We start from the raw sequence: 18,015 nt of genomic DNA, 5'->3' as shown, positions 1-18,015 counted from the left end.
TGTTTCTGTGGAGTTTCTGACTCTTTCGGGGTTATGTTGCTGATGCCCTCTGGCCTCTTGTTGGCTAAAAACGAGCTGGGAAACAACAAGCCGCCTTGTATGCTGTGGCTGCACATGCTGTGAGTTAGAAGTTGATGTCACATTTCCAAACAGTGTGTTTTGGGAAGAGTGCACTAAGCAAAGTTTGGCAAAATAAAGTTCAGGTCCATGTTGGCTGTTCGGTCCCCCCCCTGCAGTCCATGTCTTCATTTACTGGCTTCTTCTCACAAAACTGGTTAACATAAGAGATGGATCAAACTTTACTCTGAACCGGGGATGAATCAGTGCTTAGCGCCACCATGTCTAGACTCCTCGTGCACTCTTTGCATACAGTGACCTTAGACGTTGCTTCTGCATATACATCTCCACTCTGTAGACACACGATGAAAAGGATCCTTTTTTTCACCTTAAAAACCATAAAAAATCAATTGTCTTTGACCATTTTTCATCAAAACAAAAGCAGTATTGACAAGCAGAATGCTGCAGCCTGAGGTCTGTGGCCCTTAAGGGCCTCCGCTGAAGTCACTTGGAGCTGTGAGATCATCTAATTATGTGTGATAATTTAGGAAATCCCTGAGGATAGAACCGTCTTAAAAAAGCTCAAATGCTTGCATCTAGTTGAAACTAAATCGGCTATATTAAAAAAAAAACAAAAAAAAAACAAAGTCCAACATTTCTTTAACAAATTATTTGGTTGAAAGCAGTGCAAAGTGCATATTTTGCTAGCCGTTACACAAAGAACAAAGACAAGACTGCATTTAGCTGCTATAATGTTGCATAATCATGATTATGATATTCAGTTTTCAAAAACTAAGTCTCCTTTTTAGTCAGCTACACATAACAATTTTCATATCAGCAGAAGTTGAGTAATCATTTTGAGACTAGATATGGGTAGAAACTGTAGCGTTCAAGAGTCAAGATCTTTTATAGCCAAACCCAACATCTACATGTCCTGTAAAAACAGGTTTACACAACTTCTCTCAACTGGGCCACCTCTATATTTTGTCTTGTGCACATAATGGCCTTAATGCCCTCTTTGTTTCTATTTTAGGACACAGTGAGTACGTGAGACTGAAGGGGAGCTGTATGGGGCTCCTACAGTAATCCCTTGTACTGTGTTCTTTTTTTTTTCTCCATATTTTTAGATGGCGCCTGGTATCATTTCTTGGGATGAGTAACAAAAAAAAAAAAGAAACATATAAAGATAAGTTAGAGCAGTGTGGAGACAGAAAAGCACAGGTCAATAAATAATTTTAAAAAATCTTATATAAAGCATTCTTTTGTTTTTCTAGTGAATATTTGCCCCCTAATAATAAAATAAATAAAAAAAATAGTTGAAATGTGCACAACACGTCAGAAGTGCTCACAAATGTATTTGAATAAACTGAATTGGTTAAAACTACCACACTGTACAATGTATTTTAAGCTCAAATTAGTTTGCCAGGAATACACCGGAAGTCCCAGAGTAAACCTTCTTTGGATCAACAACATTATAAACCTATCACTATCCAAGTATGCGGAAGTATAGCTTAAAATGGTTGCGCAGATTTATTTTTGGAAATCGCAGTGATAATTTGCACATGGCATGTTATGATTACACCGTCAGCGGTAACTTAGTAACGGGACACGACAAGAGCCCCTGAAGCCGGCGCAATGATGGAACAATAAAACTACTTTCCTACTTTGATCAAAGATTTTTCAAAGACTCTTGAGCTCGATTTGTGAAGCAGCTCAAGCTTGAAACAGGCTTAAAAGTCCTTACAACTTTGCCCCAAAGAAAATGTACACTCTTTCAAGAATGTAAGGTACTCACCAAAAAAAAACAACAAATGAAATCCTAATTATTTGTATTATTATTGTTATTACTCTGGGTTACCATTAATAACTGTAACTGACAAATTATTTATTTTATGTATATCTTATTTAATGCCTGGCATTTTCTGCAATGCCTTTTGCTCATAGATGCTAATGAATAATATAAAACCTTGACATTTTGACAAATGAATTATCAGTCTTATTTTTAATTCAGTTACAGTTTCCCTTTTAACGGCATGTTTAACTTATATTGATATTTTGTTTACACATCATTTAAGCCTCCATAGCTAATCATTCATTCCGGGCTCCAGTGCATCCTTCTGATTTATGCTTTCGTTACGATGGTTTATGACATGTAAAGCGTCAGAACATTTACTTTTTAAAATATATGGTTGATTAGCTGATAGTAATGGAAGTGCCCCTAAGATACTGTCAGTTAACGCCAGGTGACAATGTAGAAGTATAGAGCACTGTGATGAGAACAAAGTAAAGACTTAAAAAGGTTATTACTGATCAACAGTAACGAACCACAGCACTTTGCCCAAAGGCTGCTATATCTTTTAATGAGTCAATGGAAGACTGTAATTGTGATGTTGGCTTTACTGCCTTGTGATGAGAATTTACAACATACCTGCAGGATATACCGTTGGTTAATGTAGCTCACATGAGCATCCCCCGTAAAACAGTTATGCTGTATCCGTGCATGGACGAGAGCCCTTGAAAGAGCCTTTGTTCTGAGATGTGGAAAGAGGCAGACCGCGAATCTGATAACCCTCCCTGAATTAATGTCATTGTCATCACTCAGTTCCCACTTTACAGCTCGATACGCTGCAGCTAACTGCACCTCTCTGCAACAGTTGTGGCCTTATAAGACAGATTATTTGGTTAAATTGTTGTCAACACTGTTGGAAAATCACTTGCTTATTTCATAAAAGTGACTCAGCTGCGTTACGATTTCAAATCCGAAGAAGTCGAAACAGGATGGAAAATGCAGAAAGGGAAACAGCACAGTTGACAAAACCTTTATTTTTCACTATAAACCGAAGGATGTGTTTTGTTTCACCAATTTCATCTCATGTGTTGATATACAAACAAAAAGCTTTTCAAACCTGCAACACAAAAAAATATTGAGATGGTAAAGTTTTTACCACTTTATACTGTTGCTATTCCTTTCAACTTAAAAGGTATTCTTACGTGGAGGAGAGCAAGTATTTGTTTCATTTGTTATTTTGTCCCGTTTTCCCTGCTCGCACATCTTCTGGTGTGTAGGAGTAGAAGTAGAAGTAGGAGTAGTACGGGACTGTTGTCACATTTTTTTGATTTCAAAATTCTCCACACATTCTTGACTGGTGACAGGTCAGGAATACAGGCAGGTCAGTCCGGTGCCCATTTCCTCTTCTTCCCCGGCCACGTCTCTGTAAACTGAACAGACTATGATTGTTAGAAAATGCATCAGTGTCGCTGAAAAAGATGTACCGGTATGTAGCTCTAAAACCTCAGTATGTTGCTGCATTAATGCCGTCGTCACAGAAGTGTGAAGGACCTTAGCCAAGATCACTGATATAACCACATGCCCTCAGGTCGGTCTGGTTCTTAGATTTACTGCTAATGACACCCTTTATGGTCCTTTGTGTATTCGTTTACTTAGCACCCATTTCTTCTAAAAGAATATCTGGGATAGTGATTCACTGGACCAAAGTACACACTCCACTGTGCGCCGATCCATCCCAGAGGCCTCGGAGCCCAGATGCCTTATGTCTCTGGACTAGGTCAGGACTGGGCTTTATTTTTGGACATTGCCATTTGTGAATGTGGCTCCACGCTGTAGTTCTTGACAAGGTTTTCCCAAAGTTTCCCAAACTTTTGCCAATGTGATTACAGCCGTTATTGGTGAATGATGGGAGGGATCAGAGATCGTAGGTGTCCAGTGTAGCTTTGCACCTCCTTTAAGCACTGATATTTCTCCTGATTCTTTGAAATCGTGCACTAGAGGGACAAATATGTAAACCCCTTCTTATATATATATATATATATATATATATATATATATATATATATATATTTTGGTTTTTCAACATTTCAATGACTGATTTTCTCACCTATTTGCTGATAAAGTGGAGACCTTCTGCCCATCTTTCCCCCTCACCGAGCCAGCCTTTGGTGAAAAGTAATCGTTATAGGTACCTGTTAATACTAAATTGCCTCTCCAAGTGCGTGTTGCTGGCCTGAATTGTGAAAATGGTTGTATGTTAACAGAAATGAAGAAGACAAAACATGAAATATCTTGGGTTCACACAGTCTGCATTGAAATGAAAGTCAAAGTTTATGTAGAAATCACATTTTTTTGTTTGGTTTTTGGGGGGATTGTAGCTGAAACTGTCTTAATTATTAATCTCCAGATGAATCTGCATCTGAGGAGACGAAATCAGTTATTTGAGTCTGAAATCTATACGGGAGCAATACAGGGCTGCAGGAACGGAGGAGCGTTTATGTTGGATTGCATTAGAGTCTGGAGGTGCACCTTTTAAAGTGGCCGCTCTTTATTTTGTGCTAATTATTACTTAGTATAAACTGTACGGCAAACAAGATGACATTTGTCACAAGTGCTATCCATTCAGCCCTCCATTATCTATTACTCACATCAATCCTATTCAGCACTATGGAGATTTAAAAAAAATACAATTGAAACATAACATTGCATGATCACTCATAGACGGACACAAACGCCAGCACTATGTTTGTACTCACAGTCAGTTTTCACAGATATGAGGCTGAAAATGCATTGTCAACAGTACAATAATGTAGCATGGTTTGTTCAAAGGCTTTCTGTGTCACATGATCATTTGTTTCTATCTATAAGGCAATCATATAGATTTCCAAATCCAAAGCGCAGTACTGAAGGATTTTTCAGGGCGGCACAAGAAATGTTAGAGGTTGCTTGGGGCTGTTATAGCGCCCGTGACCTCCACAGACCTGTTAATGAACCCAATCCTCTGGGTTTTTGCACAACAAATACGTCAGCTTGAGAAAACCGAGCAGCCGAGAGAACGCTGTTGATTCGCTTCGAGACGCATTTTCTGCCAATTAAAAAAGAAATCTGGAAACATGAAGGGACGTAAGCTGCAGAAATGGAAAAAACAAAACGAAACAGACTTTATTCTTTGTGCTGTGCTGAACTGGGAACACACGCCAAGCCCGCACATGGGTGAAGAAGTGGATGGAGCAGAGTAAGAGCCCCAGGCAGGTCTCAGTTGAAGAGGTGGCCTTGCAGAACAAAGGCTCTGACTGTTGCCGCCACATCCTGACATCAAGTGATACACCATAAAAGAGTAAATACAGATTTTACATAAAACAACACAAATTTGAAAAGGCTCATTGTGTTAACTGAGATTGCCTGACATGCATAGCTAATTACTTTGCTGGGCTTTTAAAAGATGAGTCTCTCCTCAGAAGGCTTAGTCTTCTGGTGCAACGGAGAGGGAAGCAGCTACAGCATTTTCAGAAAGGAGTTACGCAGAAGATTCTTTCTTTTTTATGTTTTTTTTTTTAATCCCTGAAGCTTAAAACAGGAAATTATGCTTGAAATGCTTGGATACCACCCATGTGAGGTATGTCTGGGGATAATGTACATAGGAATAAAAAAAAACATGATATTAACCAGGTTTATTTCTCATTTATTATTATTTATTACATGTGACTTCATGGGCTTTTTAAATTTTTAATATTGCAGTGCTGATACTTTTTGGACCAGGGAAATTGTGGATCACCAGAGGACATAATTGAGATTCTAAAGTTTAAAAATAAACTTTCAAATTGGATATAACCTAAATGTGAGCTGAATCGCAACAGCTCTCTTTTTTTGTAAAATATGGATTGTACTGTAGCAGTTCTACTTTTTTTTTTTTTTTTTTTTTTTTTTTTAATATGCCTGAAAACCACCATTTCTGAAGTTTGTTTATATGCCTGCAGAAGCATTTCTGGATCATTAACGCAGCCTGGGAATTAATTTCGGAAATCGGAGCGAGCCGTAAATGTGGAGTCAGACACGCACAACTTTCGACAGTGTTTCAAAAGAAAAATGCACGATTTATTGTCAGATTTGAAGCCAGTCTATTTTGATATAATAGTTCGCTTTGAACAACTAAAGGGACAAGAAAGACTTTGAGCTATATTGAGAGTTACTTTCATCCAACAAATGACAGCCTTGTGGCAGCACGTGTCAGGGAAAATGGCATCGTTTGAGCGAGGCATCCAGTGATTTCTTCTCAAGTGTTAGTTCCTAATTTATGTTTGTTTTTTTTGTTTTTCAAAAAAAGCAGCAAAACACCTACCAATATTTGTGTGACATAATTTATCCTATACCATATCATATATCATATTTTTTATGAACGTTTCTCTGCATTTTTTCTGTTCTTTTTGCCGATAATAGGTCCAGACTCACCTTGAGAACCCAACCAAGTACCACATCCAGCGTTCCCAGCAGCAGCAGGTGAAGCGGTACCTTGGAAAGCTCGACTCCCAGGCGTTGAGCCTGCCCTGCCCCAACCAGTCCTCTGACCACGGGGGCATGCCGCCAGGGCCGGGCAACAGCGCCCCCAACAGCCCTATGGCCTTACTGACCCTGAACTCTAACTGCGAGAAAGAGGTCAGGTCTAAGGTCTCATTAAAAAAAACTAACGGTTTCTGCAGTTACTTTTCACATTAGTTAACATAATTCCACATATTCATCCTTATGTCCTTTCAGATGGATGATGTCATTGACGACATTATTAGTCTGGAGTCCAGTTACAGTGATGAAATCCTCGGCCTCATGGACCCGGGACTTCAGATGGCAAACCCGGTATGCACTGAGCATGCAAACAAGCACCACAACATACAAGGATTTAAAACATAGTTCTACACATTAACACTCATTTTCCCCCACTGGTTAAACTTTAACTAGTGAGTTGGGTGGGGATGTCAGAAATCCTGATAACTGTTTGCATGATACAACATCCAGCCTTTTCTCACTCTATCATGGGCCTCTGATTATGCCCTCACTGTGATGCCAATAACAGACGCTGTTTTTTCTAAGCAGTGTCTCGCTGTGTTCCCTCAGATGCCGGTGTCTGCTAACCTCATGGACATGTATGGTAATCAGGGGATGTCCCAGCAGGGTCTGCCCATCAGCAACTCCTGCCCCGCCAACCTGCCCAACATCAAAAGGGAATACTCAGGTGAGCAGCACAATCTCTCTGCAGAAAACCTTAAACGTTTTTATGGAGGTCTAAAGTGTCGAGATTAACTATAACGTGTCTTCAGCTTCTTGAAGGATTGGAAAACGTAAACTCTTTATTGATATTCTCTTCAGGCATGCCAGCTAATAACGCGTTATTTCACCTGCGCTGAGAATTTGACACTGAATGCTTTTTTTCCAGTGCTATTTTTATTGATTCAGTGATATAAACAATGTTATTTATCACTTAGTGTCACAGTCCCCGGCCATCATGCACATGCTGGATAAGTCTGGATCCTGCGGCAAATTTGACAACTATCAAAGACCTGATGGGTTCCCTGTGGGTATGTTGACTCGAAAGCAGTGACAAATGGTAGATGGATACTGTTGAGATATAGATATCCTGCCTTATACATATAGAAATATACACAGCTGTATATATTTATACATATGTATGTATGTATGTATGTATGTATGTATGTTCTTTTTTTCTGTTTTTGTTCTTTTCCTGCTCCTGTTGTTATTTTATTGATCAAAACATTTCTCCCAGTAGCTGAGGTAAGAGCCATGGCTAAGGAAAGGCAGAAGAAGGACAACCACAATTTGAGTGAGTCTTAACAGCGGCCAACGCTATTTTAAAATAAATCTTGAAAATAAATGTCATCATTGTGTCTCATGAAATAGTTCTTGTCTTTTCTGTGTTTCATCTGTAGTTGAGAGACGACGGCGGTTTAACATCAACGACCGAATCAAGGAACTGGGAACGTTGATCCCAAAATCCAACGACCCGTAAGTTACCTATAAAAATTCAGTCTTCTAATTCAAATTGGACCTCGAAAAACACTTCAGGATTCAGAGAAACCCAGGAATTCTGGAGAAATAAGCTGCGGGCAAAGAGATTATACAACAAGAAAGGACTCATATTGGTTACAGCCGGTCTTAAAACTATTACATCTCCACATACTACACATATTTCACATTGACGGAGTAGGTGGCCGTTGTAATTTACCCGCAAAATAAACATCGAAGACATGAGCGACAAATTCTGGAGACTTGTTCAAGCTTTTTTAAATTCAGATGAAGCTATGAAGTCAGTAATGTCCACCATTACTTACTTCTGAACACAAACCCCCTCTTTGTGTTGCTGTCTTTTCCCTAAAGCAACAAAACAAGGACACACTGAAGAAACACACAAGGGGGGTTTTCATCCAAAAGTGCTGTTAACGTTTGAAAGTGCGTACTTGATCTGTGTGACCCTGTTGAATCCTTGTGTTAGCTTCGGCTGAACTTTAGAAGACATATTTGTGGATGACGTCCCCCACATTTTCCTTGGAAACTAATGTGACTGATAAATTTACATTTTTGTTAGACCTTTTGGGGTTAACTTAAATATGAAACCAGCCATTGATTATTTGAGTAACTTGAAAGTGTATAAAAGATAAGATGTAATATCCAGATAAGGGTAATCCATATGTAGTGAATATATTTGGCCTGCGTATAGGACTCTGGGACTGTCTCTTAACCCATAATACCTCTAACCGGATCTGTTGAGAAGCTGGATCCATATCGGGGATCTTCCCAGTCTCTCTCTGAAAGATTGATTTTACTCCACCAGAATTGTTCAGTAAGCTCCGGGTCTTCCTTACGACTGCGTGTGACCCCGGTGACCCCGGTGACCCCTGCTGCATCATTTTTAACGCAGCCTTCATCGCTGTAAAAAGCTCACCTCTGTGGCCTCATTGATCCCTGTTTTTCTAACTTAACAGTCATAATTTACACTCAATCATCCTCCTCGTCGCCTCTCACGACATTTCAAGGCATCTGTTTGCTTAAAAACACAATATTCACAACTATGGTATCATTTCCATAACATTGCATAAAGTTGGTGGCAAAAACGTGAACCTTTGTTTTGGAAAACTGTTCCGATTTTCAGGTTTGAGAATCCTTTAAATCCTAGACTGTGCTGCTTTAACTTTAACTTTTTTGTGGAGTAGAGAGTGCCGGCTGTGACTTCAAGACATGTGATTCGAGAAAGTTAAGAAAGAATAATGGTATCGCTTTGATTTTCAGAGACATGCGCTGGAACAAAGGCACTATCCTGAAGGCATCGGTGGACTATATTCGGAAGCTGCAGCGGGAGCAGCAGAGGGCCAAAGAGCTGGAGACTCGGCAGAAGAAGCTCGAGCATGCCAACCGACATCTGATGCTCAGAATACAGGTATGGACGACGAACGGGACAAGTGGGCATGGAGCCAGCGATGGGAATCAGAGCCATGTTATTGATTTGATTTAATGCCATGTGTAGGAGTGTTGGAAGAAATAAATGACTTTGAAAGAACTGGGCCTATTTTTAATCTCAGTTCAACTGACATTGCCATTATTACACTTTTATCGAATAAATCAAGCTTCAGGGAAGACACTTCAAAGATCATGTATTTTGATAAAGAGGACATCTATTGCAACCCCTGTCTTGCAACAAGATGAGAGTTACCAGGATCTGTCTAACTCTTCTCAGTGGAGGTTGAATATTATATCTGTTAGTTTTGGTCTTTATGAAAACATCGACACATTGCTGTCGAAGGGAATGCATGCAGAGAAAACCTTCTCTGTGCGTGAGAGCATCTCCAGATAATCTGGTCCATGATGGGGCGCTCTGTCCACACATACTTGCAGGAAGAAGCTGGGCGACAGATGCAGATGTGTATACAGGTCTCTGCAGATGTTAGGCAGTCAGGGTTAGTAGTAAAAACACTTGCTTTTCATCACTGGAAATAAGGACCTAGATGGCAAAGCAAGCCAATAAAGGCAGATACACCTTCAAACAGAAAGTCTTGATACTCAGTTTTCACAGAGCTTTAATTACACCCAGTAACAACCATAGTGAAGTTTTCTTATTTTTTTTAGTGTTATTTGTTATTTTTAACCTGTTAGCAATATCTTAGTGTCATTTATAAATAAATATGTAGTTGAGTATTTGATTGGCTTAGACAGATGTATAGTGATCAGTACTCGAGTTGAGGGGGGATGAGGGGGGATGGCATCCCCCCTGAAATAAAAACAGTCAAAATCATCCCCCCTGTAAAACTGCCATCCCCCCTTTCCATCCCTTATGTCATTTCATCAATGAATGTGGTTTTACTGCTATTTCAACATTTAGAGTCATCACCAGAAAAATAATACCAGAAAAATAACTTATTTGACAATTTTCACCTGTTTCAAGTACATTTTCACTTGAAATAAGTAGAAAAATCTGCCAGTGGGACAAGATTTATCTTCTTATTACAAGCAAAAAAAATCTTGTTCCACTGGCAGATTTTTCTACTTATTTTAAGTGAAAATCTACTTGAAACAGGTGAAAATTGTTGTTTTTTCCAGTGACAAGTCTTGTTTTAAGTGTAATGTGATTTTTTTACTAAAATGAGACATTTTAAATAAGAAATAAGACAAATATTCTTGTTAAGATTTTGAGTTTTTTCAGTGATCCATTTTACTTATCCTGTGAAGGACAGAGTCATATTGATAAGTTCAGAAAAGTGTTTTTATTGTTGTGTTTTGATGTATGAATAAAAGCTTACAGAAGGCTGCATTTAACTGCTGCTATGTAATTCCTGCAGTATTTCTGCAGGTGTTTTGGTCTGTGCTATTATTTGTAATATATTATATTATTTGTAATCAGCACAAATTATCTGTCCCCATATGATAAAATCCACCATCCCCCCTGATTTTTTTTTTACAACTCGTACTGATAGTGATGTGCAGGTTACGAGTGGGATGTTAAATGTTGCTCACAGTTAGGCGCTCTGCTGGGAGGGCGGGGCTTGAGGCGCATCGCTGCAACCGTGCATATTCCATTCTGAGTTTAAGCTCTGCATGAAGCTCAAGTGTATTACAGCGTTTCTCAAACACAACATTCATTCACACACACTCCAACACATCACACACTCACCAAACTGCACCCATCACTGTCTTGTCTTTTCTTTCCTACTTTTTCCACTTTCGGTGATCTTAGTCCTCTTTGACAGAATTTTTTTATTTTCCTTTTCTTGAGGGACCAATAAAATATGGAGGGCTGGTGAAGGGAACACACTCACACACACGCCCATGCACACATACATACACACACACAAAAAACAACCCTTTTTTGGATTTGTGTTTTACCAAACTTGGTATAAACCATTAATATATATGCAAACATGTAAAAAGAAAAGAAAAGAGCAGTGTATTACAGCGTGTTTCCTGGTGGAAGGAGTTTTGGGGGAGGGGGGCTTTTTGTGAGTCAAATCAAAGTAAAAGTTTCAGTTAAGGTCAGTTGGAGATTTAAAACCCAAACTTTGGTAACCAGTTTCCACCTGTTATGAAACTCTCCACTGACCTTACTGTGTGTGTGTGTGCGTATGCGCGTGTGTGTGTGCGTGTGTGTGCAGGAATTAGAAATGCAGGCGCGAGCCCACGGCCTGGCCATCACGTCTTCAACACTGTGCGCAAGCGAACTGGCCATGCGGAGCATCAAGCAGGAGCCGTCTCTGGAGGACTGTCACCAGGACCTGTACTCGCTGCACCCCCACCACCAACACCACCCCGCCTGCACCCCGGAGCAGCCCAGCACGCTGGAGCTGAACGAAGGCCACTCAAACTTCCCCGAGGGCCACTACCACGTCCACAGCAAAGCAGGCTCCAAACTCAACGACATCCTCATGGAGGACAACCTCTCCCCGGTGAGAGGCGGAGACCCGCTGCTCTCGTCCGTCTCGCCAGACGCCTCAAAGGACAGCAGTCGTAAAAGTAGCGTGAGCATGGATGAGAACGAGCAGGGCTGTTAGCCCCCCCCGACGGAGGAAACCTCCACCACATCTTCAATCCCTCTAGTGCTAGAAGCGCGGAGGCTGACACACTCCCGCTGCTGAAGAGGCTTTTCTCCATGTCATTGTTTGTTCTTTTTGTTTGTTCTTTTCCTCCTTCCCCTCCTGTGTTTACATGTGTTGCATCTTTTTCAGTTTTTTTCTATTGTTTATATTTTCTCGACCTTGATTTCAAGGACTGATTTTAAATTGTTTGCTTTAATCAATGCTTTGATGACAATAAGTTACAGAAGTTTATATATTTGAAAAAAAAACAACAACTATATATGCATTTATCTTTGGATAGAGACTAGATTATGTTTGTTTTTCTATTGATTCCAAAGAATCTAGGGAAATTATAAATCATGGTCAGAAGTGTAGATATTTTGTGGTGAGACAAACACTGCTTTTTTTTAAATCACTAGCAATAATAGGAGAAGAAATATTTATTACTCGTGCTTTACACTCTTTGTGTCTTAGATTAAACTTGAATGTGCCATTGCCTTATGAAGATGTGCACACATCGTTGTATTGCTATGCACATGTTTGGCTGTTAGCAGAGTCTCCGTCAGTCTTCCAGTTGAAATTTCTCGCTTGACAAATATTAATCAATTGTAGATTTGATCTATTTATGTATCTATCCAAACAGGACTTTATATATACATTTCCAATATAATATAATTTATAACAAGCCAGTTTAAAAAACTTGAGATTAAAACCTTTTTTATACTCTGAAAACTAAAGCATCTCCTTTTTAAGATATCCAAAATGTTCAAAGTCATCACTGGTATTAATACATTTGAGTTTTTTTATTCAGTATAACAATGAGAAACCGCCCAATTACAAGTCAGAGGCGTCAGGTTTTCACCACAAATCCTTGAATTACAAAATACTGATTGTTCCAAGAGCAAGATATTGATTTTTTTTACTGATGCATTCCTCACTGTCAAAACCACTGAAACACTTAAAAAACACTTATAAAACATGAAATGAAGTCTCAAAGCTTTGGATCTGGATATTGGTGCAGGATTCTATCAATCTTTGGCATTTGCTTGATCAATTACACAATGAAACTAATATTGAGCTCTGATGTCCAGGCAGATGGAGATGGTGAAACTCTCAGCACACGGTAAGCTGCAACGCTGCAGGTGTTGCTCTCCTTGTTGTTTTTTTTTTTTTTTTTTAACAGTCCACTGATTTCTTTTTTTAAATTATTATTTTTATACCATTTAAGAAACAGCTAACCTTCAGGGGTTTTTTTTGTAATGTGAAATATACAATGCCAAGGACTATAAGGAGACTGATGTAGGATGTTGTCAAAACACTGGAATGAACTGAAATGTGGTTTGTTAGCCTTTTTTTTTCTTTTTTTTTTTTTTTTTTAAATCAAGGCATACTAATCTGTTGTATTTGGCTTGTGAACTGCACATGCAATATTTTATGAGACTGTAGATTCTTTAAGGTACGCAGTTGCTGTATATTTCCGCAGTTTGCAACAGTTGTAGCATGTTCCTTAATAACTGCTGAGATCCCTGCTATAGCACATACTGTATGTCAAACTATGCAATGGATAGAGTTGTGTCAGTAATCACATCAGCATGTATTGAAAATGTGATCTCTCATGTGGAGTGGTTAGAGATGGTGTAAAGTCATTACCTTTTTCATTTAAGTGCCTTACAGTTGCTTTTGTTACCCTGGTGATGTACGAGAAGTGATGCAGTATTTTGTTGATGTCAATAATCGTGTTTGGTGCTTCTTAGATTAACTGTCAAGGTGCCAAGGTCACTTAGAGAGTAGCAGGAAACAGCCTTTTTCAGAATGAGGTAATTATAAACCTTTTCAATCTTATAAACCACAAGATATCCATAAAGTGGAATCCCAAAGTGTTCAGTATTAAATAAGACAAGTAATCCTAAAATGTATTAGATTGTATGGGAAAATCCAATAAATGTGTAAAGGATTTAACTTATTTTTGTTGTAACCGTTTTACTAATCAACACATAATTCCAGAAAATGTCAAGTCTGTTTTATTTCCAAGTGCCTTTACTGCCACTCTATGCACCAATACCACTTCCGACCACATGGGGGCATTAAGAACATTTTGAAAAAATGCTTCCCCCCTGTGGCCAGAAGTGGTATTGTTAGTCTTTTTTTTTTTTCATTTTCACTTACAGGCATAAAATGTTGTTGCCAGCCACCACTTGCCAGCCAGATTGGCAGTGACAGAGTAAATGTGGGCAGAAAGAATGTGGCTCCCCCGGTAACATCAAATCATTTAAAATAAACTTGTAGTGTGAACTCAATTCCAACTATTGATAGCTGAATAGTTGGAGGTGGAGTTGCTCAGTTCCCTCTTTTGAAATTCTCTAAGCCACAGCAGTATTAGTACTAACATCGTTAGTATTAGTTTGATATGAATCAAAAGCATGTTAACATGCTCGCTTCAGCAACCCAAAGCTTTATTTTGTCTGAGTGCTGCATGAAAGAGCCACAACACAAGTTTACCCATAATCACGTGCTGTACTCTTTTATTCATTTCATTCTTTGATATAATATTTATTAATTTAGTACTGAACACTTTGGATAACTGTATGCTCTGTAGCAGTACATTTTATACTTTCCCAAAGTTGTACTGAGTTCTTCTGAGACTGGTATGAATGTAGTTCACAGTTGTAACTGCCAAATGTGTGCCAAAATTGGTGACAATACGAGGATGTAAATGGCCATGCTTTAACTGTTTTTCTCCGTGCCTCGTTGAAAGCACAACGGGGCGAGATGGCTCTGAGCAAAACACTGATATTTTGAATGTTCATTCTTGTATGCTTATAAAGGTAGTTCAAGGAAGAAATAGCAGCACAAAAAAGATATATATGGAACTGGTTTATACCCACATCTCACAGTGTTGTAGTCCATGAGATGCAGGTGGAAGCTTAAGGAAAATGCGACGCGTGAGCCTGCAGGTACAGTGTAAAAAACAACCACACACACACGCACACAAAAGCCTGGCACATATTTTGACTGAACCCAGATCAGGTGGATCAAAATAACCTTAAAATGTGACCGGTTTCGAAAGGTTAATATCGTCACGCACGGTGGCAGCACTTCTACTATGACACTATATTGGTAAAACAATAATGGAGAAAGGTGTTGGCTCAGTTTTTTAACCTTGCTTGTCGATTCTCATTCCTGTGGTTCGTAGACAACGATGTTCTTCTGCAATTTTGCGACTGTTTTTATTGTTGCCGTTTGTAAGAGATGAATGTGGTAAGAGTGTACCCACTGTTTTCAGATAGTTGAACGCCAGCTCTTTGGTATTCAATGGTGAAACTGTCTTGTTAGAAAATATTAAAAGATTTATGTGAATGTTGTGAGAGCTTGTTTGGTTTTCTTTTTCCATCTGAAAGTTTAAATTTTAATAGCGGTTTCCTAAAATAGCTATGTACACTTTGCTCCGCAGGTTAAGAACCCCAACAGCCAGTGGAGTGGCTCTGTCTTCTTTTATATATTTATTTTTTTATGCACCACTTTTGGTGAGCTCGACAAAGAAGATAATCTTCAGTCACAATGAAGATTTCTACAAAATCAGAACAAGTGATCAAAATGTCATTGAAAACATTGTCAGGTGATGTTTTCTAGAGTCCGTAGTTTTACCTGATGCCACACAGGCAGATCCAGACCTAGCGTGCAGCGATGATGCCGTCCTGCTCCCCTGCTGTCAGAGGGCCTGATGCTGGGCCTGGTACACCATGAAGGACATGACGATGTTGACAGCCTCTCCATGAAGCAGCGCTGGCAGTACTCTCTGCACTGTGGGGAAACATGGAAATGGTTATAAGAAAAGAAAACCATCATGGATCAATATCCCGAAAATAAATAATTGTACATTTCTGACATTAGGTGCTAGACACAATAAAAAGGTTTTTTTTTCTTTTCCTGTCGTGTTTTAGGGCACATCTTGTAAATATGTGTCCTGTGTTACATGGTTTAGTTTTCAGAAACCTTCCAGTTCTTGGATGTCTTGTTGAATTATATTTCAGCGTTGTGTTTTGTCACCTAAAGGTCATCCTGAAATATCACGGAAAATACTCCTCGACCATTTCTAACTCGGGGCTTATAAGGTGACTGAAATGCACCAGGCGGTCCAGGTCATCCTCCCACAGGTTGGGAGCCAGTTCCTCCAGCATGGTTTCCATGGTGATGCGGATGGAGCATCCCCCTGTTCAGAGCGGCTGCTGCTCTCACAGGATTGAAACTTGGTACGCAGCAGCTCCTCACCATGATCCTCCAGCAGCCCAAATATCTGCGCTGCTTCATTAGGGCCATCTGAAATCATGTAAAAAGCAGCAGTTAGGGGGGGAGCTACAACTTACATGACACGTAAAAATCCCCTCTGTCTTTACTATTTATGTAAATTCTTAGTACTTGGATTATAAATTATATTTATAAGAGACATCTCCAAATATATCAAATGTTGCTATCTGAGTATAAAATCCAGAGGGAGCTGATGTGCAGGATTCATCCCTAAACTTCTCATGTTGTTCTAAAGCAAAAAAAAACAAGATCCCTGTTTACAGATAGCTGCTTCTTCAATGATAAAGAATCTCTGCAGAATTAAACATCAAACTACTCTAAGTTTCACATTGGACAAGAACAGACTTGCAAGGATTGTGATGCCCTAAAAATCCTGCTGTTGATTTAAGGTGATAAACTTACCCAAACAATGTCACTCTGCATCACAAGAACACGTTTTTTGTGGACGAGGGACTTTCAGTTTTTGCACATGCACTATATATTTGAAAATAAACACGTGCTTGTGTGCAACATACATTTATTGAGATTTGTTGAAGCAACCCATTTAAGACCTCCTGTTGAAAACCAGATAAAGTTACATTAGTAGTGAGCAAACAACACAAATACATACAAAATAAGATGAATTTAAACTGGGATTGTTTGAGTGCATCGTAAAAAGCTACTTTGAGAGCCTTAAAGCTTGTTTAGAATTCACTAAAGGTTAAATTTTTCAAAAGACACTGGGTTATTCAAGCTGAGATGCCAGGCAGAAGTAGTCATGTGAAAAGGTTAAGTACCCCCTCTGTCAAGTCTATCGTTTTATTATTTAGGACATTTATTTACCACAACCAAATGCAGATGCAAAGTCCTGAAAAACTGAATCACTTTTAGAGGCAATAACTAAAAGTGATCTTTTTTTTAATTAAATTTTTACCCTCACATCATTATCGAGGTAATTTGGCTGACTCTTCTTTACAACGTTGCTTCAATTTATAGAGACTTGAAGGTATTCATTTATGCACAGCTCTCTGAGGGTCCTAATTTTATTTCATTCTTGCATTTTTTTGAGCATTGCATGGTCATGACATGGTCTGACCTTAGAGTGAACCATTCTGGGACGTTTCCCACTTTTTTTTACTGTAGAATGGCCTTCCAACCCTTCCCTGTGATGGGCAACATCAAATGCTTGTCTAAGATCACTGATGTTGTGTTTTGTTATTGCTGGTCTGGTGCACACCGCTTCTGTGTTTTGGCTTTGCTTTTGTTGAAGGCCTTATGAAACGGGATTCATCTGAGGTTGTGATTAAATAAAGTAACAGCCGGAATTCATTTCATTCTGAATTGCTTCCTGAGAAGTAAAACCATAGAAGTGAAAGAACCTTGTAGTGTACTTTATTTTTCACATGACCCCTTGTCATTCATAACAGATATATAATCTGTCTCTGGGGAGGGTCATAAAAACATCTGGGAAACTTGGTAAGAAGGGGAACTATAGGGAAAGTAAGTAAGTAAGTAAGTAAAGTTTATTTATATAGCACCTTTCACAGATATAAAATCACAAAGTGCTTTACATTAAAAGAAGGCACACAAATTAAAAGAGATTAAAAAGAAAAGATACCAATAGTATACATATATATAAAAACCTAGATAAAATTAACAAGGTACAGAAAACAGCACTGGGCTGGCATGTTAAAAACATAGTCGCAACGCACATTAAAAACATAGCAGCAACGCAGAGACACAATAAATAAACGGTTAACCAAAAGCCTGTCTGAATAAAAACGTTTTCAGCTGCTTCATGAAGCCTTCACATGATTC

The 18,015-nt window shown here is 39.0% G+C and overlaps 1 protein-coding gene across 7 annotated transcripts in view; it reads left to right on the top strand.

The window, feature by feature from the left end:
- LOC133456836 (microphthalmia-associated transcription factor-like) overlaps positions 1 to 15,270 on the top strand; it is a 33,350-nt gene extending 18,080 nt beyond the window's left edge. For 4 of the 7 annotated variants that reach the window (XM_061735469.1, XM_061735468.1, XM_061735466.1 and 1 more), the window contains 8 exons: positions 6,284 to 6,499; positions 6,599 to 6,694; positions 6,953 to 7,070; positions 7,321 to 7,413; positions 7,620 to 7,676; positions 7,783 to 7,858; positions 9,140 to 9,287; positions 11,494 to 15,270. In XM_061735469.1, the coding sequence (XP_061591453.1) occupies positions 6,284 to 6,499; positions 6,599 to 6,694; positions 6,953 to 7,070; positions 7,321 to 7,413; positions 7,620 to 7,676; positions 7,783 to 7,858; positions 9,140 to 9,287; positions 11,494 to 11,889 (1,200 nt within the window). In that variant the 3' untranslated portion in view covers positions 11,890 to 15,270. The remainder of the gene's footprint in view (positions 1 to 6,283; positions 6,500 to 6,598; positions 6,695 to 6,952; positions 7,071 to 7,320; positions 7,414 to 7,619; positions 7,677 to 7,782; positions 7,859 to 9,139; positions 9,288 to 11,493) is intronic. The other 3 variants (XM_061735471.1, XM_061735470.1, XM_061735467.1) reach the window with 1 other exon arrangement.
- Positions 15,271 to 18,015: the final 2,745 nt, after the last annotated feature.

Source organism: Cololabis saira, chromosome 12, assembly GCF_033807715.1.
Source record: "Cololabis saira isolate AMF1-May2022 chromosome 12, fColSai1.1, whole genome shotgun sequence".
Taxonomy (NCBI): Eukaryota; Metazoa; Chordata; class Actinopteri; order Beloniformes; family Belonidae; genus Cololabis; species Cololabis saira.
Note: the sequence above shows the minus strand (reverse complement) of the source record. Positions and strands in the feature narration are given on the sequence as shown.